Source organism: Pteropus alecto, unplaced genomic scaffold, assembly GCF_000325575.1.
Source record: "Pteropus alecto unplaced genomic scaffold, ASM32557v1 scaffold3, whole genome shotgun sequence".
Classification (NCBI taxonomy): Eukaryota; Metazoa; Chordata; class Mammalia; order Chiroptera; family Pteropodidae; genus Pteropus; species Pteropus alecto.
In genome coordinates, this window is record NW_006442484.1 from 67084461 (window position 1) to 67103960 (window position 19500).

Sequence of the window (19500 nt, forward strand, 5' to 3'; positions counted from 1 at the left end):
AAAGGAAGAAAAGAGGAAGAAAGGAATGCTGTGGGCACACATAGGAAAAGGGAACATCTGGCTGTTGGCTGAAGTCTGAATTCTAGCCACGCGATTTGTTCGAATCAGTTTTAGGGTTTTATGTACAGGCCTTCAGCTGTGCCTATGCTCTCAAGCAGCCTTCAGAGATGCTCAAAGATCCACTTAAAAGTAATAAAAAAAAAAAAAAAGGAAGAAGCCGCATATTCTGCTGCTTTGAAATAAGTAAACGTTTAATAAAAATAAAATCCTTTCTAACTATTAAGAAAACATAAAAATGCAATAAGATATATTTCTTTAATGCTCCTGTTAAATATATTTCCCAGAAATCATAAGCATTTAGTCTAAATCACTAAGGCTCTTGCCTACAATGTCTCAAAGCCGGTGAGAGTGTATGAAAGCAATTAATCAAAGTTCACTGTGTTCCTGAAGAGTATTTCTTCTTCTGGAAAGCAGAGGGATAGAATAACTTAACACCCAGTGTGGTAGTGACAGTTAATAAGCTTTTTATAGTCCCTGTGTGGATCTGAAAATCATATCTTATTAGTATCTTTATCTTTCTTGCTCACTCATTCACGCTTATTTTCGTTTAATTTTAATTTCTTGCCTTACTTTCATATTTTTTTTCCTCTTTTTCCTAACAGAATGCTGCTTTAATAATCTTAGAGTTTTTATTTGCTACCAAAACAAAACAAAACCTCAGCAAAAGTAACTGCCCAGTGGCTAATAAATCCCTTAACTGATCCTTACGAGTCAGCCTTCCAGAGGCCCTGTTTGCTTGTTTATTTGTTTGTTTTTGGAAGATGGCTTATTGGTGATATGCATTTTGCTTTACTTTACTTTCTGGCCCCTCTAGAATTATTTTTAATGTATCCGGTATTTCCAGATTCATTGTGTTTTCTACCTAGCTCCTCAGTCGGGGAAAGCAAATTAGCTCAAGGATCCCCAGCAGCTGATGTGGGCCAGAGGGGGGCCTAAGACTACCCAAGCAGGTGTTTTATCCTCTTAGGCAGAAATCTTAGAATGTTATTGGACCTCCCTGCTTTTCAATCCTAAAAACAAACATCAACACATTTGAGATCTGAAGATTTCTTTCTTGGAAATGAGTTGCCATGGCCACCAGTTTGGGAGTCACATTTTGGGATGAGCAACAGCCCAAGGGAGAGTAGGTAGCAGTTTAAGGGTGGGTGGGAAGGTCGGCCTCAAAGGAAGCAGTGAATAAAGGTATCAGTACGAATAAACATTGTTGTTTTTATACAGTTTGCCTTCATCTCGTAAACATGTAAACATACCCCAAATAAATATCTAAACAATATACCATAAGTTAAAATTTTAATTAGAAATCTTATTTTTAGGGCTTCAACTGCTTGCCCTGTTAGAGTTAACAGGAAAGAATTTTAATATGAGGTTTTTTTTAGTTGCTAAAAAGCATCAACTCAGTTTCTGCTTATGAACACGTCCTATAAAACAAATCCCTACCTCCTTTTGCATGCCATGGAGTAGACTTAAACAGAGTCTAAAATATAACACTTCTGTTATAGAAAGCATACTGAGTTTTATAGAATTTTACCTCCCTCCCGAAAAATCACAGGCATTCACCACAGCAATCATACATACCGTGGAAGGCTAAAAATAAAATTGAATATTTTTCTTTCTTAATCAAGATTGATTTACAACAATCACAAATCTGTTCATTTTTCTATCAATAATATTAGCATAAAAGGCAATGCCCTTAGGTACCCCCCAAAGGGGGGAAACTCTAATTGGTCAATTTTCACTGAATTTTTATCAGATTCATTAACTCTCAAGTATAGTGGGAACCATCGGAGGTAAACAAGTAAAGACCTTTGTGACATACATTTCAGAGAGAAGCAATAGCTGAAGTGCATGAAACCATATGAGATTACAGTACATGGAAATTAATTTCGTCAGCATATGCATATGCTAATTTAGAACCCAATTTAGAATACATCACACAACAGAAACCTTTTATGGGTGAATTTCAGAATAAACTATGGAAATACAGTCAAAGGTCGGTCAACTTCTCTACCCCCATATTTTGCTTGAGCTATATCAAACTATATAATTTATTAAATGATAAAACAATATCATATGTAGTTTGTAACTCAGATAGTTAAGGGGACAATGAACCATTATCAAGTCCAAAAAATATTATGACTCTTAGGTTTGTGCATTTTGCATCTGACATCATTTTGTAGACTTCCAAGTTCAGTATTAATGGTGACTGGATCTTTTAGTCTTTTCCAAATAAATCATTGTTACCTAAATATATTCCCTGATTGGAGAAGGAGAAATACATTCTGTTTCAAACTTTCAGCTCCCCTTGAATTCATAGCTCCCCACTAACTTGGAGTAAGAGTGTCTGAACTTTTACTTTGAACAGCCTCTTAGTCCTCTTAAGCCATTGCTCAGGATTGCTTTCATACAGTATGTCCTAAGTGAAAGAAAAGTGGATGCTAATTGCTGTATAAACTGCCCAATGGGATCTAGAAGGAAAATTGTAGACAGACAGCACTTAGCAGAATTAAGAACTGAATTAAATGAGAGACTAGATGTAGAAAAAGCCAGAGACAGACCTATACATATTGTGAATTTGGATCATTTGTCAGTATGCATGGGAATTGCGAAGGATTTGAAAGTCATCATTACCTAGAAAACTCAAGGAAAGAAATCGAAATAGAGGAAAATATTTGCTGAGAAATTAGAGGGAAACTACTGAAAATTTTACTAAAATCTCTATCATATGGAAAACGATAGGATGCCAGGGGCTTATTTAGTTAGTTGGATTGAAGAGTTAGATATTTACATGACAGTTGATGTTGTTAATTCTATGTACATAACCCATGTGATGTGTAATGGCTGTTCAGTAAATTATTGAGTGAATGAATAAGCCATTATTGAATTCAGTTTCCCAGATAGCTGTTTAGGTCCTCCTACCTAGGCAAAATCATAACATAAGCAAGGTCTGTTTGGGGTATTTTTCTATCGGCCTTTCGGAGATTCTCTTCCACCTCGTGTATTCTATTTCCTTTGATTTCTTAATTTATACCAAGAAATCTCACTTTCTGGGTAGAAACCATTTCTCTTATATATGTCATACCATGTTATCTGTTAAGTTAATTACCTAGAAACTCTTTTACTTCCCCTTTATCAACTGTGTAAACAAACTAGTTTCCTTTCCTAGCTGCTGCTTTTTCTGAGTTTCCTCCTGTCCATCCTAAGGCCAGTCTCTCTAGGGGTTCTGTGGATCTCTGTCCTCTTCCCTTACCAAGAACTTTATTCTCCTATACCAGTGTACATAGTAGCATTATTCACAGTAGCTAAAAGGTGGACACACCCAAATCTCCATCAGCAGATGAATGGATAAACAAATATGGTACGTACATACAATGGAATGTTATTCAGCCTTTAAAAAGAAGGAAATTCTGATATAAGCTATAACATAGATGAAACTTGAAGACATTACACTAAATAAGCCAGACACCAAAGAACAAATATTATATGATTCTACTTATATGAAGTACCAAGACTAGTCAAATTCAGACAGAAAGCAGAATAGTGATTACCAGGAGCTAGGGAGAGGGGAATGAGAAGTTACTGTTTAGTGGTACAGAATTTATTTGGGATGATGAAAATATTCTGGAGGTTGATGGTTACACAACAATGTGAATGTACTTAACGCCACTGAACTATATCCTTAAAAATGATTAAAATAGTAAATTTTATGTTATTTATATTTTACCGCACTTAAAAAAAAATAACTTTATTCTCTTTTCTCTTCCATCTCTAACCTCTCATACTCTGTGGCATCTCTTCCTCTCAGCAAACAAAAGTCTTTCAGTATCAGCCAAATTGAAAACCTCCTTCTTCAACATCCCTCCCTGCCTCTAGCTACCATCCTACCAGCCAGACTTCTTGAAATGATGGTACACACACTCACTCCTGAGATCACTCCCACTTGGCTTCTGCTCACACCACACCACCACACCACTGAATCTACGAGCCAGACTTCTTGAAATGATTGTACACACACACAGACACACACTTTTGCATTTACCTGTCATTCACTCCTGAGATCACTCCCTCCTGGCTTCTGCTCACACCACACCACCACACCACTGAACCTTCCCAAGATGAATGCTTTCAAATTGCCAAAACTAACGGACTCTTCAGTCCTCACCTCACTGGACTTCTCAACTGTATTCCCATCTGTTGACCATGTCTTCCTCCTACAGTACTCTCTTTGGATATCATGCATTGCACGCTCCTGAGTTTCTTCCTGTTTTTCTGACTGTTCTTTTTCTGTCTCTCTTGTGTACCCTCCACCCACTCCTACTATCCAGCCTTTAAATGTTATAATTCCTCAGGACTTTGTCCTGGTTCTTGTCCCACCCATTGGGATTTCCTAAAGTCATACTTAAAATAACCATATTTAAAAGTTAACTTGATTCCTCTTCCCTCGACTATCTTCTCTTTTCAGCAGCCACTTCTCTGGTCTAAGCCACCATCATCTTTCACCCACACCCCTGTAGACATCCCCAATCAGCTTTACTGCTTTTACTTGCTAATTTTCACTTCAGCAACCGGGATAGTCTTTTAAAATGTACATCACTTTGTACACCTCTGCTTAAAATGACTTGGTTTTTCCTCTAACAATTGTTTAAATCTCCAAAAATCCTTACTTAGCTTCTCTGTTCCTTGGATTACGAAGGGATGACCTACTTTCAGACCAAATGCCCATCTTCTCTCAGACCTCACTCCACGGTCCTTGCCCTCCTTGCTATCCGAATCGTGAGCCAGCATCCCCTCGGCTCTCTGTGCTTCGGCTCTTCTGACCTTCTTTCACTGCTTGGAATGCGCCACACCTTCCCCATCTCATGTCCTCTGCATGTGCTGATTCCTCCACTAACAAGGTTTATTTCCTGTCTTTGCTTGTCAGAACCTCTCACCTTTATAGTCTCAGTTTGTGTCATGTCTTCATTGAATACTTCCCCAACCATCTGATGTCTTCGTACTGTCTCTCCTAACACCCTTCACAGCACTTTCACAACCTACAATTACATACATATATTTACTTGGTTGGTAACTGTATCCTCTATTAGAATGTAAATTCCATGAGGGTAGTGTCTGGTTTTGTATCCCAACAGAGTATCAACCTACACTAAGTGCTTATGACAATTTCTGACACAGAAGAGATACCTAATAAATATTTTAAAACAAATGCATGAACAAAAGAAGAAAGCTAGCAAGCTGGTTTTCCATGAAGCCTTTTTATATAGCCTTTCTATAGCAATGAGCAGGGACAGGTGTTTTGAGCAAACTTATAATTCATGAAAATCTAAATTTACGTAAAGGGTATGTTGAAAGGTGATTTTTCCACTTTACAAAAAGATCCATCATAAAATTCTTTAAACAATTCTTCCCAGGTACATGGAACGTAAGGTTTCATTGATTAAAACCATATGTTTGCACAGAATTCTTCAGGAAAATATCTTTTATATAAAGCAAGGTTGACCTATAAGCAATTTCCTTAAGGCACCTAGCCCAGAATGGCCAACTCTCAAATTTCCTAGGTAATAGATAATGGGAGACCTGGAATGCCGTGGATATTTGAAACCCTAGAATGCAAAGCAGTAATTTCAGCCATTTGGGATCCTCATAACTTTTCTCACAAAAATAGCTAATGGGAAGATGAATCAGTGTATTTGAACCTCCTCAGTTCCTCTTTCTGTAGGTCAGTGAAAGTAAAAATGGCTGTGAAATGATCCCCAAAGAGGCTACTATGGAAAGGAGAATAAAGGCTTGTAAAATTCACCAAATTGATGATGCTTTTCTCCCAACTTGCCCCACCGCCACCGATAATTAGGTTGTCTGGTTGCAAAACTGGAAACAAGAATTGTGTATTAATAAATAACATGCAGTTAACTTCTTTGGGTCTTAATTTTCTCAGCTCAGCAATGTGAGAATCCTTCTAAAAATTATTGTTTTATAATTCTGTTCTTGAACCTACTCAGACTTTATAAAATAAGGTAATTTGTGACTGTTCTCTGTTTAATGAAATAAATTTATCAGCTATTTCTGTCATTCTTATTGGAAACTTTAATAAATGATTATGAACTTCTCATCAAAACATTTATAATATTTGTAGATTTGGTTAACTTGACTATTATTGATGATTCATGCTAAAAAGAAAATGCTTTCCAGAGTTTACTTAACAACTAACCTTTTCATTATCAGACATATTCCACTATGATGGAAGTGTAGCAAGCTACCCTTGAACTGTAGTTACAAGTGAAATATTATAGCTGCAGAGAGGAAAAACACTTTATCGGTTGTGGTAATAAAGATCAAACTAGACCAGGGTATAGGTCAGTTTTACTCATCAAAAATAAAACTATTATCTCAGAAAATCCAAAACTTCCAAATTTAGAAGAAAATATTTGGAACATGGGGAAAAAACAATCCTAATATCTATAGAGTTCTTGGCAACATTTTCGCCCTTGGCAACTTCCCAAAGCATTAGCCTACCCTCATTTCCCACAATTTTTATTTTTTGCCTACATATTACCATATTTGTTGACATTTTGAGGGAAAATTATTTCTCTAAGTCTTGTACTAAAGTATTAGCTTCTTATGTAAAGGATTTTAGAGTAATAATGTTGATCCCTAAGACTCTTCTGCATAGGTCTAAAAAGCTAAAAAATGTATTCATGGAAACACTCATTATTTAGATACCTCCTGCTTTGTAGGTTAAAGAGAGATCTTGAATATGTCAGCAAATTCAACTTTATATTTGAAAGTTAATGTTCCTATATTTTGTCTGTATTTTTTCTCTCTTCCCTGTTTACATCTATAAATGATAGCAGGTCATTTTTCATTGAGAAAGAGGAATAGATTAAGAAAAGAAGGCAGGAAAGAAAAAGAAAAAAAAAAGAAAAAAGGCTGAGGATGATGGAGTTAAAGCCGATACTTGATGAACCAAGATCTCAAAAAAAAAAAAAAAAAATTGCAGTGTAAGCAAAGCCGATGGAGAGGTGGCACTGGGAAGAAAGTTCATGAAAGAAGATTTGTTAGTTGGAATTGTAAATTGAAAAATATGCAGAATCGCTCAGACTGGGAGAGGTTTCTAAGGAAAGCAGGATACTGTCTGCATTCTGATAACTGGAATGTAGATATTAGCAGTGATGTCTTCCATGTAAGTGATACTGAGAGCTGCCATTTGACTAACAACCTGCTTTGAATTGAAACACAATCCAGAAAGAAACAAATATTTCCCCATTTTTATGAAATTCTGAGAATGTGCCATGAAAGAAAGAACGCAGTGTAAGGAGGCCACCCAAGTTCTACATCCAGCCCACTTCCGAACTTGTTGGGTAGTCTTGGTCAAGGCCCAAGTACTCTCAGAGCTTTCAGTTCTTCATTTACAATATGAGGATATTGAACTAGGTGCTCAGTAAGGTCCCTTGCAGCACGCTCATTATATAATCCCAAGAGTTTAACCTTAAATGTCAATGCCACTTGGAGGTCTGGAGGCCTGTTTAGGATGTTGGTCAGTTTTTAGTTATATATTAATGATAACTCTCCAGTTATTTAATCTCTGCTGAATTAATGATTAGAAGTTTTTAGTCTTTGATCACAGAATTTTGTGCATGCTGCACAGTTGATATCAGCTAAAAGAAGGAAGGATAGAAGGAAGAGAATTCAGTAACTATCTTACATTTCTGCTTCCGATGCCTTGTTTTCCTTCCATTTTATGCAAAATGATCTTGTATTACTCAGAATAAAGAATTATGGTTTAATAAGTTTACCTCGTAAATATCTTAAATTTACTACAGAAAGAATATAATTATTGTTCACAACCATCTTCTTCATGTTTCACTAGATTTGGAAAGAAGAAAGACGATAAGGGTGGGAAGGCTGAGCAGAAAGGTCCTCTAAAGCATGGTGGCCTGAGAGAAGAGGAGCTGGAGAAAATGAAAGAAGAACGTGAAAGGTGAGCAAAAACGCCGAGCCCCTAATTTTTCGAGACCATGGTCTGTATTTAATTTGGTTATTGCATCAATCAACTGGAGAAATTTTAAGAAGCATAAAGGTTGACGCAAAAGTAAAAGTACCTGTTATAAAAGGAAACTGTCTTAGGTGATTTTTATTATATATTGAGAAGAAATTAACTTTGTGTTTTTATTGTATCAGTACTTATAATTTCATAATATGGTACCCTTCGTTTTGACTATATCAATGCATATTTTCCCTATGGTTTAAATGATCAGTTTTTTTATGTATATATATAAAATGGTCATTTTGATTGTTTAGAACTATCAAATTTCCATAGTCTGTTTCTAATTTTTGTCAAGCCGTTGTATGCTTTCTTAATTTTATTCTGCTAAATCCATTTGGGTACTGTAATTTGAGTATATGTCCTTCATTTTTAAAAAGCCAGTGTCTTTTATTAGGCTATCAGCAAGTTGCAAAGGATGTTGCCCATCTGTTAAAGGGCTGGTTCCATTTACTGAAATAATGACAGTTTGCAAGGGCTGAATTCTCTTGTTTGAGGAGCTTGATGTTCCCATTTGGACAAGAAGTCTTTCACATTTCTGTGCCGTTAACTCTGGCACTTATCCCAAGTAGATGTGTAAATATCTGATTTTGAAACACGTAGTTGAATATTCATATTTCTGCTGAAAATTCTTCACCTTTACAATTAAATGAGGCTTGGAGAAAAACTGAGATTATAACAAAACTAGCATATAATTTTAAGTATTTGATTCTGACCTCATGTATGAAGTCAGATTTTCCAAGTTTTCACTTGCTTATTAGTAAATAACAATGGTTCTTTTAGTTTTTAAAGAGTTTTTCATACATATTTTACTACTCTAGTAGGTGTCCTAAGAAAATCAACTTATTCATTGTGTTTTCTGGCACAGAGCAGGCCGAGTATCTACTGTTAACCTTTGACCCCTATCTTGTAGTCTATTCCAATTGAGAAGGTTAACTTTATCAATAGCAAGAAAAAAAACCTATTTAGTCTTTTCTCATTTTTGAGAGGTTGATAAGCTCAATCCCAGGGTCAGTGGAGCAGTTAAAAGAAAATCAAGTGCTTTCAATTGTTGTTGACTATTCACCTGACAGCTACCTCAAAGACAAGATGAATTCTCCATTATAGCCCAAGATTCGTAATCCTGTAATGTAAAATGTAATTCAGGCTGAGACTTTAATGCACATATTGGCAATGCACATATGAGTCCACATCATAGATCTTTGCTGCTCCCCTGGCTTCACTTACTAAGGGACAACATCTTATGCTTCATCTTCGAGAAACTGAGCTGTTTGCTAGAATGCAGACTTCACATTTTTTAGTGGCTCAGTATTTTCTTGGGACTGGGGAGGGGGTGATTCCTAGTAGCCAGGGAACTGTGTGCCAGCTAGAAAATTGATAACTCATAAAATAAGGTGGGTTGTCTTTAAGCAAGAGTTCATTTCCTTTCTGGTTTTGCCTTTAGGAAGCAGGTGCCTGAGGGAATTTTGTGCTTAAAGCAGGGCTGTAAATTTGCCTCAGCTGGCTATATAGGCTTCAGATCCAATTTTTTAAAAAATATGTCTGGTCAAAATATTGAAAGAACTATACTGTTACCCTCCACTTAGGCCACTTCCCACACACATGAACACATAAAACACATCTGATATGGGTTTTCTAGAGACAACATTGTCTCAATCACGTTTGAGGGGAAGAGGTTGGAGGAGTTGATTTTACAGTGGGGTGCTATAGAATTAATGACCAAGGGCATTTCAACAGCTGAGGGCCATAGAGGGTGGAAGTGGAGGCTGAACATTTGGCATTGCTCCCAAACCCGAGTCCCTTTTCTTGGCTCTCCATCATCCATAGGAAACCAATTCACAACTCTTAAAGAACTCAGTGAGTATATCACTCTTCATGGCATGTCCATGGAAATAAAATAGAATAAAATAAGAAATAGTGCATAAAAGTTCACAAAGTTGTCTTTTTTTCTAACACATTTGGAATTTATTTCCTTAAAATTATTTAAGCCATCCTATTGCTTACTTGTTTTACATAGATAAAATAGTTTTTCACTATTAACATATTCCTTTTTCAAGGGATTTAAAGCACTTAAAAATATACTGTACAGTCCTGAGACCAGCTTGTACCAGCCTGTGAGAGACAATTTTTAAGCTTTTAAGAATTTTGTGAGCTGAAGTTCGTTAAACCATTGGTAGCTTGAAAGTGGTTATAGTGAGAGTATTTACTCCACAGAAATTGGCAAATGCAGTAAGTTAGGTTTGTTTTTGCAAACAGCCAGTTTACCAAGACACCACTGAGGGTCTATATCAACCCTATTTAGTATATAACCAGGAACAAATTATCAAAAATAGAGGAAAAAAAAAAAAAACCTCATCCAAATCAAACCACATGACTTCTTATAGCTGTGTTCTTCAAAGTGTGGTTCATGGACCACCTGCATCGGAATCAATCACTTGGGGAGCTTATTAAAAGTAAGGATTCCTATATCCCGCACCCAACTTACAGGATGAGAATCTTGGCAGTCAGAGCCCAAGATATCTGTTTAATAGGTAAGCCCAATGTGATTCTTCCACATCTAAAGTCTGAGACCCACTGCCTTGAAGGAACAGGATTTGACTGGAACATCAGATTAAACTATTCTTATTCTATGATAAATGATACACAGATTCTTTTTCCCCAAGAGGATTGAACAACCCAGTCTAAAACTATTGTCACCTTTCCTGTATGTCCTCAATGAAGCATCCTACCTTACTGGCAACTATTTTGCAAACACAAGAACCCTTGCCAGGGCTCACTCACTTAAGGGCACATGGATCACTGTCCCCCAGCATTGCCCATGCACAAAAGAAAACGTACAGAAACAGTAAATTCAAAAGAAAATTTGGGAAACATAAAGTATAAAGAAGATTTTAAAATCATGTACAATTCCATCATAATTCCATAACCACTATTAGTATTTTCATAATCTTTTCACTATGTATATATTTTCTTTGAAAACTTGATATCCTACTGTATATATAATATCTTACTTTTTCTTAACATTATATTGTGAGCATTTGCTCATGTCATAAATGTTTTGAAAATGTCATGTTAATGACTGCCTAGTATTCTTTGAAATCAATATACCATAACTTATTTATCTTCCATTGTCAAACATATAGTGTTTCTATTCTTCACTGTTCCAAGTACTAATACCTTTATGAGCATCTAGGTATAAAATTTTTTATAGATTACCTCTTAAATCATGTAATTCCTGTTTGAAGACTCAATTTTCTTGTAATTGTTTTACTTAAGGGTTAATCTAACTTCAACTCTAAATTTTAGAATTATATCATCCCTCTTCATTCCTCTCATTATTTTTATTACAATTTCCTTATCTCATTTTTATCTATATATCTAATTTCCAATATGGGACTGTTTGGATTCTATATATGAATATCTTTTTCACAACTAAAGCTATGAAAAGGTCAAAAAGCTGTAATTGGCTCATTGAATTACTAGATTAGATTGGAGGATTGCAGAGTCCAGAATAGTGATTCTCATTGGCGGGGAGGGGTTAGGGGCGGGGGTGCAGTTTTGCCCCTGAAGGAACTTTTGGCTATATCTAGAGACATTTTTGATTGTCACAACTTTGCGGGGTGAGAGGTACGAAAGGAGTTACTACTGCCGTGTACTGGATAGAGGCCAGAGAGGTGGCTAAACACCCTATAATGCACAAGACAGTCACCATCCCCCCAACATTGAGTTATCCGACTCAAACTGTCAATAGCGTGGAGATTGAAAACCCCTTTTCTTACCCCTGAACTTCACGAAGAGTAAGGTAACTCTCCTGGACATTAGAATTGTGTTGTCTCGTGGTATCCTGTGGATAACACAGAGAAATGTGCTCCAGATGTCATAACTCCAGAGGGATTATTAGTTATTTGAGAAACCATACCCCAAGATTGCTTATAAATATTCCATCAATATAATTTAGCAAGAAAAATTTTTCCTCAAAAATTTATTTTTAATTCTGGCCAGCTGAGCATTGGCACTGATGGTGCCTGTTGATCACACTGTGATTGCCAAGAAGCTGCAGGCGTTGATAATGTGTCTGATGACAGAATCATCTGGAACAATGGGTTGAATCAAACATAAAAAAACTTAATAGGAATAAATGTAAAGTCTTACTTTTAGGTCCAAAAATGAACTGTACAAACAGGATGTGGAAGGTTTGACTTAATAATGAATACACGAAAATTTTTCCTGATGGTTTTAGTTGAGGGTAAGTTTAGCCTGAGTCAATATGAGGATGTGCCTGCCAAAAACTTAATCTAGTCCAAGGCTACAGGACTGGCAGTTCATGTACAAAATGAAGGAAGGAACAATAATTCCAGTTTTACACTACTCAAATCACACCTGGAATATCCTGTGCCTCTCTCACATGCAAAGAATGGCAGCACTAAATCTAGGTTTTTCGAAAATGTTGAAGGACTTGCAAATGCATAGTCTGCAGAACTGCAGAGTTAAGATTGAGTTATTTTCACGTGATAGAACTTTCACACGGAAGAGAAATTAGACCTATTTTATACCATCCATTCTGTTTTGTTCTATTCTCTTTATTCATTCATTCATTCATTCATTCATTTTCTTAAAATTATTAATGACGAATTATTTTAAGAGAGGTAGCCTTCAGCTTAATAGAAGGGAAAACATCCTGACAATTAGAATGTCTCATGAAGCAGTAAGTTTGTTGACACTGGAAATGTCTAATAAAAAGCTGATTGAGAAAGGATTAGAGTATCAAAAAAGTACTGGACTAAGTTGGAGTTTTATACACTTCAGTCATTGATAGAATACCTTGTCTTATTTATATTATATATATCCAAATAAGTAAAATATATAAATGCAAAATCATGTAAGTTAATGTAGTTAAATGCATTAAGCCACATATCATCAAAAATTACTTTGTGTATCATTGATTCATTTGTTTTTAGATGGTCTCTATGATATTTCCAAGATCGCATGGTTTGAAAAATATGTAAACATCTAAGTATAGAAGCATTGACTTTGAATTTCCTAGCGCGGCCTTTCTTGAACTTGCCATGGCACTGGTTCATGGAATTATACGTGCTATTCTTATTTGAGTGTATAAGCCCAAGTTTCTTGCTCACAATTGTGCCTTAGGAGTTTTTTTGTCTCATATTTGATTTCCTAAGGTGATCATGTGTCCCTTCCTGACACATTGCAGTGAAGCCCTGTTTTAAATAAACTCATTTTTTCATGCTTCAGTGAGATTGGCATAATAAAACATTGATTTCAAATGCCTATATCCATTGCTAGAATAATGAATTCAATATTATAGTCAAAGATTATTTCTCCTAGAATTTTTATCAAGTTAAATTAGCAGTTTCCAACATTTAGATTATGTAAATTAGTATGGTGAGCTGAAAGCAAGACATTATCTTAACCAGTCAGTAAACATATTTTTTTTTTTAATTCTAAGACTGTAACTTAAATTTGCAACCTTCTGCAAAGTGTGAAATTCACCAGATTCTTGGACCTATTCAGTACCTAACTACATGCATGTTGTATTCGTATTGTTAATACCTTCTCAAAAGTCAGGTGGCAATTGGGTACAGAAAATATGTTCCCCTCATTAATTTAAGATTATTGTACTGAGGGTAAAAATCTCCATTGACACCAAAGGCTGTCCTTCATTAAAGTCCCATATTACTGACCCTGAAATAAAATTTCGCTAAATGAAATGTCTTCCTAAAATAGGAGGATGAGGTTAATAACACGAATTTGCACTGCAGGATCTTCTATTACTCTTATACCATATCAGAGTTTATTTTGCAAGGGAGCTCATTTACTGTGTTAATGAAACATTGTTTTTGTAGATCTTATTAGAATGTTAGTAGGATAAATGAGGAGATGAGGGGGAAAGAGGCAACCTCTCCAGCTCCAGGATTGAGAAGTATGAAAAACATATGGCTCTTGTTTTTAACAACTGGCCTGAACGGAATGCCTAAGTGAGAGTGAAGCTAAGATTTAGGAAAGTTAATCGGTTTCAGTGTCTGAATTCAAGGTTCTTAGTTTTCTTTCCTTTTAGGAAGCCTTCCAAGAACTGCAGAGGCTTCTCCCTTGCCTTATCAACTGAGCTGCTTGTGGCCTGTTCCCTTAGTTTAAATCAATACATGTGTTTTTGATATTTGGCAAACCAAGATTTAATTATGCAGCTGCAAGTTCCCCATATAAACTAAATGCATCTTAGAGAAATAAAAACATTCAGAAACGATTTATAGTTTGAGAATACAAGTGGGTGAAAATCTATTCCCAACCTCTCAGCATTTTATTTAATTATGGGAGATTTTTATGTTACTGGAAATCGAAATGAAAACCAGAGTAAGGCTAGAGCTTATACATTTGTTCGTACTGAAAAATGACGATGCTCATTGTATTCTAAGAATGAAAATGAAAGTATTATATTCTGAGTTGATATTTTAGTTGTAACCTACATAAGTATTACCCTCCTAAATACGTACAGCAACCAATGAATTCATAGGATTTTTGTCATTATTGTATACTAAAAAGGATGCATATTTTATTAACCGTTTTCCCATTTGCCCAGAGAATACTCGCCGGAGGCACTAGCAGCTGCCACGTTTACCCCAAGAAAACTCGCAGATTATAGTTTTAACCTTACCCCAAAAGTTTGCCATGTACCGTCTCATTTTTATTATTATTTTCGCATCGCTCTAGTATAGCGATAGTCTTTGGAAACAAATGACATCATTCTATTTATAGCATTCTGTTTTTAGTAGTGGTATTTCCATTTACAAAATATAGTTATTCTCAATCACTGAAAATGTCAAATCTTAGAAAACGTAGCATTCCTCCGCATGATGTAAAATGAACGCTGGCAGCGAGCTGCACCTTTTTTTTTCTAAATGGGAAAAGGGTTTTAAAGAAACCAGAAGGTTGATCTCTTTATTATGCCAAGATACTCTCTATAATTAATTATTTACTGAACTTAAACTTTGGCATTATTTAAACTGTTGAAAACACCCGTGTTTTGGCATGATTACATCAAATGATTAATTCAGCATGGTTTTGCTCCTCACTGAATATCCCTGTCTTTTGCAGTAGAATTTGCTAGGTCCTGTGGTGTGGGCAACATAAAATGTTGGAATGCTTCCCAGTTTTAATAGTCCCAATTTATTATTACCACTGAACCCTGATCAGATCATAGACTGGATTAGATTCCAGTTTTTCAAAATACCCCAATTTATGGCTTCTTTAGAAGAACCCTGATAAAAATGTGTATTTGAATAAGGCTTTGGTTGGCTAAAAGAGATCCAGTTAATTACTTTTAGATTCTGATTAGATCATCACTGCACGGAAGTTATGAAAAATATTGCTGGACGATGTTTCTCAGGACAAGGTCAGGTTCTCATTTTATGCTGACAGAAAGAAGCGATCAGATTTCTGTTTTCCATAGTATCAACCATCTCAGTGAATGAAAAGAGATTTGCCATATCTCAATGATTACTACTGATGCTTGTGTTAGGGTAAGGATAGCCTCCTTTCCTAGAATAAGAATTAAAAACAGAAAGGAGTAGGGGGACCGTGTGCACCCACAAGAGCACAAACACCCCACCATCCCTCATTCAGGGACCATCTTTCAAGACTTACCTCTTATTTAGAGGGATGAGGGAGTGAAACAGAGGGAGATGCTAGTGGCTTTAATATCTGTATATCTATTTATTTGATCTTTGTAACACCTATCTTCTCAATAATGCTTGCGATCACCGAAAAATTTGGCGCATTACTATATTTCTATAGACAAGAGATGGGAACACCTACACGCTAATGCTATGCCAGCATTTTCTATGAGCCAAAATCCTTTTATGGAACTTGAATCAATGTTAGAAGTGCTGTATTAGCAACTACTTGTCACCCAAGCTGGATTAATACATAAAATGAATCACTTGACTGGCATGCTCTCCAATAGTCATTTAGACAGTCTCCTAAGATTAAAGTACACCAGCTCTTTAAAAAGTGTTTTAAGAGGATACTCATATTCAAATACCCTGGAGTGACATATTATATAATTGTATGCAATTATAGTGCAGTTCAAATACATTCTGAAAAGGAATTATACTATTCTACCTAGAGTGATCCTACAGAAATGTATAGGTACCTGATCTGATTTTTTTTAAAAATGGAAAGTTCTAAATTTTATTGATCTCGATATTTGATTTTTATATATACATAAAAATGTATTCAACATAATATATTCAACATAATCAATAAAATTTGGTCATTCACTGGATTTTATGCCAATCAGAGATACAGATATATTTAGGTTCATGGAGGTTACCTACAGCACTGGTAGAATTTGAAGAGTACTTTCTATGAAAGCTTTAAGTATCTAGGTAGAAGGCCATTTGGTGACTAGAATTTGAGAATGAGAGTCCAATGCTCATTTTATCAATTGTTTTCATGTCTTCGCATAAACCGCTTTTGAGGATTTATTCTTAAATCTCTCTTTTTATTACCATAAAATGAAATGGTAATAATAATATTTTAAGGCCTCAGTTTTATACATTTTGATTGGATAAAATGTTTTTTAACTGCTAAGTTCCTTCAGAGAAAATAAAATTGAAAATAAATGTTAAGCGAATTCAGAATATTTACTGAGGACTAGTTTGGGGCTGGGCAGTGTATAAGTAAACTTAATTTGTTAAAAGTGCTCCAGAAATGTGGGCAAATGAAACTTTTATAAATCAAGTGGTATTTTATAGAATTGTTAAATGAAGGTGAGAACCTTCACTTCTTATTTGGATGTGAGCTGTGTTGTAGGCTGCTTTGCAAAGCTTCCACAACACATCCACTCCGCAGGCCAAGATTAGTTATAGTTCACATAGGTCAACAAATCCTGCAATTTGAAAGGATGCTCAACCTATTGTCTTCTAGAATCTACTTTTTTGCCCCCCTCACATTCTCTATATAGAAATCCTAACCTAGTCTTGTGATTTACAAACATGAAACTTTGAATGTTTTTTATTTTATTTTTTTCAAATTTCCTGGGCACTTTTTTATAATAGTGGTCTTCCGTAGTGGGAGTGATATGTTCCTCCCACCCCAGGGGCTCATTTGACAATGTCTGAAGACTTTTTTAGTTGGCCCAGTAGGAGGGAGGTGTTACTGAAATCTAGAAGGTAGAAAACAAGGATGTTCCTCACCATCTCACAATGCATAGGACAGGCCTCACGAGAAAGAATTACCCAGCTCTAAATGTCAGTTGTGCCAAGGTTAAGAAATCCTATTTTAGATAAATAGATAATTAGATAATGTAGATACACATGTACAGATATAGGCAGAAATGTGCTATGGAGACTCAGTACCTCTGTGATTGGACCTAAGGGTGTATATTTTAAAATCATTGTTCTTTATAACTATGATTGCGATCTACAGGCTTAGGTGGTGGCCGAGGGGAGGCACATGGCCAGGTGGAACAATTATAAGACCCAGGAGTGGATCAAAACTGGGTTAAAGACCTGACTATGTGTGAACACACTACACTCTCAAACTACTTACCTGCTTTAAGCCACTGTGTTCTAATCTGTTAAATGAGAAGTCCGTCTTTTCGACTGTTGCGAAAAGTAATATTTATGAAGCAAACATCTGGTTCACTCTAGGTGCTCAGTGTTATTTTCTGTCCGGCTCTGGGATTAAAGACCCCAGATAATCCATTCAGTAGCATTTGGGAGCTCAGAATGCTCTGAGACACACCATCTGTGAAAATTGCTGAGTTGGACACTGTCATGATAAAGAAGGCCAACTGGAATGCATACTCTGCCCAGCTGGGAATCATGCCAGATACTTCCATTCAAGAAGCTTCTCCTCATTTCTTATTGATCACTGGTTAGAAGCTGCTCCTCATAGTGAGCTTGGCATGAGATGGCCGCATAGTAGCGGGGGAAGAGCTGGCTGCAGTCAGAGCTGGGCAGCCATAGAAACAAATTTAGGGAGGAGGGGCACAAGTGGCATGAGTGAGTGCTAGCCTCTCCAAGTCCACAGGGTGTGTGACTGCAGAAAACACTTGTAACCACAGTCATTAAATTCACAAAATCCTCACTTTGCATTTTTGTTATATGCATCACATTAAGGGATGCGGGTAACTCTGGCCTGCTAATATTTAGAATCTAATCTTTGGTGGAAATGGAACAAACCTGTCCTTTTCTTCCCTGTTCATGCTGTCCCATATGCCTGTTTTTGCTCTGTAGTTTAATTGCTTAATAACTTTACATGCATCTGAATTGACTTCAGATTGATGTCCAAAGGAACCTGACCCCTTTCCCAAGCTCTAATTCCTGCCTCCTCCTGCTTTGTGTCCTTTGTTTGATTTTAGTATTTAGAGTTAAAGAGATTGAAGTGGTTTGGGCTATCGCACTAAAGTCTACTTTTCCAAGAGGTCACTTAAAAGAGGCTTTAAAAAACTAGTAATAACAATTGGCTGAGTGGATGGAAACTATAAGTATTCATTCATGTTCTTGGAGGATCTTAACAAATAAATAATAATTTGTGAAATCATGATTTATTGAAGTAGAGGTTGCTAAATATTACAGTTTAGTAAAGAGTGAGTCAGTAAATAATAGCTTTGATCAGCCTTTCCTCTCTCTAGAACTTTTAATGGCTTCTGTTGCCTACTGTATGTACTCTGGCATAATGTCTGACAATAGCCTAGCTTTCTAATTATAATTTTCACTTTTGTACAAGATAACCTGTACACTCCAGCCACTCTGGAATGTTCATTCTTTTTGAGGTTACCATAGCATTTTCCGATTCTGTGCCATTCCTAATACTGTTTTCTTTGCCTGGCACACCCTCCTTCTGATGCAGCACAGGGCAAATTCCCCTGAGTGTCCCTGCACTCAGAGAAACGGGTTCTTGACTGAGCGCAAGAATTCAAGCACACGCCAGGGTTAGAGTCAAAAGGAAAGTTTATTAAGGAAAAGGTAACACTCCATAGACAGAGCGTGGTCTCCTCTCAGAGAGGGAGAGTAAGAGAGCCTGAGAGAGACTCAGAGGGACAGAGACAATAGAGGGACAGAGAAAAAGACAGTGAGAGGAACCCAGAATGTTTAGGGAATTCAGTTTATATATCCTTCTTAGTTTCTGTGAATTACAGTTTAAAGACTTTGTTTACCCATTTTCCTTTGATGGTATGGGTATACAGTGTGAAAGGATAAGCCTGTGTAGCAAGAAAGGAATGGATAGTTAGCAAGAAAAGCCTGCTGGCAGTTCTCAGCCAGGTTCCAGTGGTTTTAGCAGTAGGGAATGAATGATTGTGTTTATTTTGTGTAGGCTTTGACAAAAACTCTTTTCCTGTTTTCTCCTTCACCATGCGGATAAATGGTTTGTTAGCAATCCCA

The 19500-nt window shown here is 36.3% G+C and overlaps 1 protein-coding gene across 1 annotated transcript in view; it reads left to right on the forward strand.

Annotated features, from left to right (window-relative positions):
• The window catches only part of PARD3B (par-3 family cell polarity regulator beta), a 905664-nt gene that overhangs the window by 719137 nt on the left and 167027 nt on the right, over window positions 1–19500 (forward strand). Inside the window, exon 20 of the mRNA XM_025039317.1 lies at window positions 7922–8032. Within this exon, the coding sequence (XP_024895085.1) occupies window positions 7922–8032 (111 nt within the window). The remainder of the gene's footprint in view (window positions 1–7921; window positions 8033–19500) is intronic.